At 48.6% G+C, this 6000-nt stretch overlaps 1 protein-coding gene across 2 annotated transcripts in view; it reads right to left on the bottom strand.

The window, feature by feature from the left end:
• Positions 1-1104: 1104 nt before the first annotated feature.
• ST8SIA2 (ST8 alpha-N-acetyl-neuraminide alpha-2,8-sialyltransferase 2) overlaps positions 1105-6000 on the bottom strand; it is a 30495-nt gene continuing 25599 nt past the window's right edge. For both annotated transcript variants that reach the window (XM_008495765.2, XM_030456932.1), the window contains one exon: positions 1105-1546. In XM_008495765.2, coding sequence (XP_008493987.2) covers positions 1261-1546 — 286 coding nt within the window. In that variant the 3' untranslated portion in view covers positions 1105-1260. The remainder of the gene's footprint in view (positions 1547-6000) is intronic.

Below are 6000 nucleotides of genomic sequence, written 5' to 3'. Positions count from 1 at the left end.
ATATTATTTCTTTGATGTTGATGACAAGATAAGTGTTCCATTGATTCATAAGCCATCTTGTTTAGCTGTTTGGAGTAAGAGCTAATGGGAACTTGAAGGAAAGGAGAGAGCAGGACTTGAGGAATCCAGCACTGTGTGCTGGGTCTCTGTGGAGAGACTGAAAATAAATTATTTAGTCTTGACAAAGTCCCTTGAAGTCCTGCAATCTTTCTGCTTGGCTGGGTCACAGGCCTATCAGCAATATTTCAGCAGTTATTTTTGGAGGGGAAGAGAAGGCAGATAGCATCTGGGAATTAAGAGCTAGATGTACTTAAGGTTTTCACAAGCCCTGACAGATGTTGGGTGTCTCTGACTGTGACATTAAGATACTTAATACTAACAGTGCCGGCTTGCAGGCAGCAAAGTTCCCTCCTGCCACATTCTAGCACCTTTGCTCCTTTCTCAATTCCTCCTTAGGACAGGAAAAGAAAAAACAAGCTCAGCATCCTCTTCACCATCCACCCAGCTCAACACTGCTGTGCCAGTTCTCTGCAGGCCCTCACATTTCCCCTCCAAGCAAACGAGCCCAGGATCAGCTTAGCACAGCTCACCAACACCTCCTGGAAGACCAAGCTGCAGGCCAGGAGGCTTCTCCATCACTTCCCCACAAAGGTTGTGCTTAGCCCAGTGATCCATTTTTCAGACGGATTTGTACACAACTCTGCTGGGTACTGGTCTCTGCTGAGCAGGAGACAGTTCCTGCTCTGTCCCTTGGCCGTGAGAGCCGCCAACAAACCTTCCCTGCCCACCCCACTCCCTGCCCCTTCCCCTCCCCGCCACGAGCACGGAGCCAAGAAGGTGCCTTGCTGCAGAGCACCAGCATCCTTGGCCAAACAAACTAACTACCAACCTTGGACCACTCACGACAAACGGCTTAACGTTTACCCATCACCTAACATACCCTCAAAAACCAAGGCCACCTTCCCACCTTTTGGATCTAGGTTGAACACCCTGCTTAGCCCAGCAAGCCCGTGGCAAAGGGTCTTGCCCAGGCCACTCACGCTGCTAAGATGCTCCCGCATCTTCTCCTGCCCCTTCCTTGGTGAACACCAAACAGTTATAATACTCAGGTCAATATATATTAGGTACCACGTATATATAATTTGTGTCGCTGTTCCGCGCGTTAACGAAAGACAACCAACCCCAGCAGGCACCACTCATCCCTTTTTATCCCCCTCCCCTTCCTCCCGTGGCTGTGCAGGAAGGTGGCCAGGGAGCACCCTACGTGGCCCCATCGCACTCCCCCACTGTCAGCTTCAAGGCTCCCTGCTGGTGCAGCGTCTTTAAGGCTTTGAACTCCAAGGGCATGGTGTGTGGGCTGGCCTGCGAGGTGTAACCATACTTCAGGCTGTCGTAGTAGTGGTACTTGACCGGGTTCTGGTTCTGGTCCAAGGGAAAGGGCCAGAAGCCGTAGAGATAGATCTGGTTGCAGAAGCGAGTGGCTAAGGTGTACATGAGGAGGCCGGTGGTGGGTCGCTTGATGTGCACCTTGTTTGTCAGCCAGTACCTGCAAAGGGAGAGCAAAGCCTGTTACTCTCCCTGCACACAAAGCTCATGTCTTCCACATTTTCCTTCCCACCCCCAGCTTCTGATTGAGACCTACTGGTAATTCAAAACTCTTCTGACTAGCAGAAGAGTTCTCTATGCCAAGAAAAAGCCTCTCTAGGGATTGCTTCATGAATAAGCATCCCCTTGCTCTCTGTCTGGCGGTTGCATCACACTTGTTGCTATGGCATTGAAGCATCTCATGCCTCAGCAATCCTTTCTGAAAAACAAATTGCTTGCAATGGTGGTCGTCAGTACTTCAGCCCACAATTATCTTCCAATCAACCTTGGAGATCAATACTACAGACCAAACCATCCACGTGTCAAGTAGACTTCAGGAGCAGCACTCACACACACACACACACACTGATGATTTTCATGCATGAATAAAGATTTTTATTTTTTTTTTTACGCCAACAATAAACTCAACGGGGCTGTAAAAATGTTTGCTTTCAAATAAAGGATCACTAGGCTGAAAGAGCTAAAACACCCTGCTGCCTTCCCATTGCACCCAGAGATTGCTGCTGTGCTCCTGGACCAAAAATACATCATCACGTTCTGCCATGGCAGAGCTATGCAATACAGCACGTTGCAATATAAAATAAGCAGCATGCAGGTCAGCTGTCCCTGCTGCTGAAAGGTGTGCTGGGTTTTAAGAGGGAAGACAAAAAACAAAAAAAAAAAAAATGGGGGAAGGAGGCAGCCTGCAGGGATGAATGAGCAGAAAGGGGCCAGCAGCTGTATTTTGGGCTGCTGAGAAAACTTAGAGTAGCATCAAGGTGTTCCCAGTGTTTACCATGCATGTGATTTCTCTGGTTTGCTCCATCAGAAAAAAACAGTCAGAAGGGCAGAAGTCAGAAAGCAAAAGGTTTGGGGGAGGTAGAAGATGCCCCCCCTGGGAGTGCACTCCTTTCTCAGCAGGTCCGATGCTGGTGCTGCCCTGCAGTGGGCAGGGATGGTGCAGGCACAACCCCTTCAAACCCTTGGATTATTCTAAACAGGTTTTTCCAAGGGCCTGGGCTGAGGTGAGTGACTGGCAGCTCTCTGGATAAAGGGCAGGAGGAAGCAGAGCAGAGCACGTGGAAGGTCTGTGCTCTCATGCAGAGGTCTGGGATGCTGTGCTGCGTCCTGCTGTCACACGTGGAGCCCTGGGAAGGGTCTTGCTCCTCATTCACACCTTCTGCAAGGCTCCTGAGGGTCTGGCACTCAGACAGTTGGAACCCTTGGGAGAGCCGAGACTTAATCCTGCAAATTAGCTTCTCACAAAGGCCATTAAAATTTAGCCACCGAGGTACAAAACGTACTCGCTTGTTCTCAGCCAGATAAGAGAAAAATTGACTTTTCTGGTGAAAAAAATACTGGAAGCAAAGTGACTGCCTCAGAGTCTGCAGGAAGGGCATAGACAGATTTACTGGAGTAAGCAGAACCCCAGCTTAAGCAAAAAACAAATTACAATACTTTGGGGAGGTCCTTCTTGCCTTACTTGTCTCCTCGACACCCAGAATGAAAAGAGAGCAAGAAACTGGGGAAAAACTGGTGAGACTCAGCATCTCAGAGGCACAGCATCAGTATTCTCCAGGCTTGCCTGGCCATATGGGTTGCACTACAGGGACACAGCAAAGCTCACTGTGGTGCCAAAGCAATCTTCGCCCACAGGTTGCCATAAAGCAGCCTCCTTGATGAGTTTACAGGTAGGCACATTAGACCCCTGGCACATGGAGAGAAATGGGAGATTACCACAGCCATTTAACTCTGTGAATTAGGGGATCCTTGTGCAGCAGGGAAACTACCTGGGAAGAACCATCAAGCCATATTATCTGACAACTGTCTGGGTTTGTCCTGCAGCTGCTTCAGCCTTAAAACTCTCCTTTTATCAATTTACCAGCTGGAGCTGAGAAAGATACTGGTGACCTTGCACTTGCCCAAAATATTAACTCTGGGGTTTAGCTGGGAGGCTATAAAAACTCCATGAATGTACAACAACTGCGACAGCACGATGAAGTGACCTTTGCACAAGGGGATGTGACATTCATGTGACCACCAATGTTTCCAGCATATTAATGATGACAAAGCTGACCTGGGTCACACAGAACAGTGGCCCACAGAAGGATTACCCTCCCCAACCCGGCACACACAAACAGCCTCAAGACCAACTCAATAATAATCAGGGTAGGGAACAATGACAATTCAGTTTCTTATAATAAAAATGCGAATCCTGGCTCTTTTATCTGTATTTCCCTCTACTGCAGGCATGACATTGTGGAAATGAGTAGGGTGACAAACCTTGCTCCTACAGCATCCCAAATTCTCTTCTGCTGGCTGGAGCTTTGGGAGGGAGTGATGGCCCCCAGGCTGTCCCAGGCCATCCACCCAGATAACATACATAATAGATTGTGCCCCAACCATAACACAGGCCATGCCACAGCATTTGCAATTTAATTCCTGGACACCAAAGGTGTGAAATCCTCCAGTGAGGTTCAGGGAGTACTTTTTAATGACAGGTTTGTGATGGGAGTGTGGGAGCTATGCAGGAAGATCTCCCTCTTACCTCTCCCACTGCTGACCAGCTGAGACAGCGGCCACATTCCTGGTGCAGGAGAGAACAGCTGGGGATGGAAATAAAACCTAATTAATCCTGTAAATTCAAATGAGGTTGTCTAGGTGCACATGGGACGCTGTGTCAACAGCGCACCTTTAATATGGGAGGTCCGGGATTTTAATTAGAAGGAAAGATAATCTTGAAGCAGGCAGTAATTATTTTTCAAATTGGCTACACCAATCACCATAACTATTAACTGCAACATTTTATGGAAAGAGATGGCAATTAAAAGAGAAGAGCAAAGAGCAGTCCTGAAACCCAGTATCTCCCTTCTCAGAGCTGTTCTCACAGCATGGACCACCTTCAAAAGCTGGTGCTGTAAATAAACCCTCAGGGGTGGAAGCAGCTACAGAGACTGACTGGTGCCTGAGAGGGATGCAGCTATGAAAAGGAATCATGTCACTGTCAGGCAAAAATTGCCTGAGACAGCTCTTGTTTCCCATCATGACAGTGAGACATGAGAAATGCTATCAGATCTTCAAGGCCACCTTTTGTAAGGAGACAGCCTAGACACAAGCCCTAGCACCTATCTCAACTCGATGGTCACCAATGGTCACTTCAGAAAAGCAGCTGAGAGAGTCTCATCCTCGCTGGTAGGCAGTTCTGCTTGCTCCTCAGCAACATCCATTTTCCAAAAGGTTTCCAAGAAACTTAAGAAATGTCCTAAGAAGAACTGCACGGCACTGCTGCTGGCTGCCTGGCCACTGGTGTGTGTCTTTTGCAAAGGGGCTGCATGGCAGCCACTGGAAAAGCCACCTCTGTATTTAGATCTTCAAGCCCAGTGGGAATCCTTCAGGAGATAACACCTCCCAAAAGTGCCCTTAAGAAGCCACACCTGAGGCAAGGAAGGCATCAGGCTCCACACTGCACATCTGGAGCACACACATCTGCAGCTGGCTCCCCATGGCACTGAGCACTCATCCTCTCCTGGGCTCAGTGCATTCAGGGGGCAGAGCCTGGCCTTGATTTGGGCTGAAACGCTGGGGCCAGGTTTGATGACTGCTGGTGATGGCAGGGTCCTGCTCTGTACTTACCCATCACCACTTGATGAGGCTGAGACAACCCTAAGGAAACCTGTACCCTCTGGGTAGGGGCACAGTAAAAAAAAACAAACACAGGTCAATGGTGAAACCAAGTTTCAGCAGTCTCAGCTCTCTTACTTAGTGATATAAATCAGAATAGCTGAAATAATGTGACTTCAGACCCTTTAAAATCAGCTTATTCCTAAACACACAATACCAACCCAAGCTGTTTGAGAGCTGCTGGTCCTTGACTGTCAGAAGTAAATTACCAGTCTGCCACACATATTCTGCTCCCTGTAATGCTCATGAAAAAGCAGCTACAGAGAATCAGAGTGTGTGTCCTGGCAATGCCCTGGTACTGGTGCAGGAGAGGAGCAGACCCACCAGTGCTGGCAGGACACAGCACTCCAGCTCCCAAGTGGATGGAGGTGAAGTATTGGAGCCCAAAGAAGAACCCCTGTCCCCTGGCCAACTTCTCCAGCCCTGTTCTGTCCATGTATCCAGTCTCCTCTGTCACCTCCACCAAAATAGCTGAGAGCCATGTACTGTGATGAGATCTAGATGGATAGAAATATGCAGCTCTCCATTGAGATTCGTGCTAATGCAGACTCCAAAGCTGGATCTGGAGTCTGAGCTGGGGAAAGCCCAAACACCAAATCCAATCCCTATATCCAGACTGGCTTGCGTCTGGTTTTTGGTGACTTTGGCACAAGCAAATCAGTGCTGTGACACAGATAAATAACTCTTTTCTCATCTAGGTCTTGAGGTCTGTGTGGCCCTTTCAAACACACATGG

The sequence above is a fragment of the Calypte anna genome, chromosome 10 (genome assembly GCF_003957555.1).
Source record: "Calypte anna isolate BGI_N300 chromosome 10, bCalAnn1_v1.p, whole genome shotgun sequence".
Lineage (NCBI taxonomy): Eukaryota > Metazoa > Chordata > Aves > Apodiformes > Trochilidae > Calypte > Calypte anna.
The sequence above is the reverse complement of the archived record's forward strand: the minus strand, read 5'-3'. Positions and strand labels throughout refer to the sequence as shown.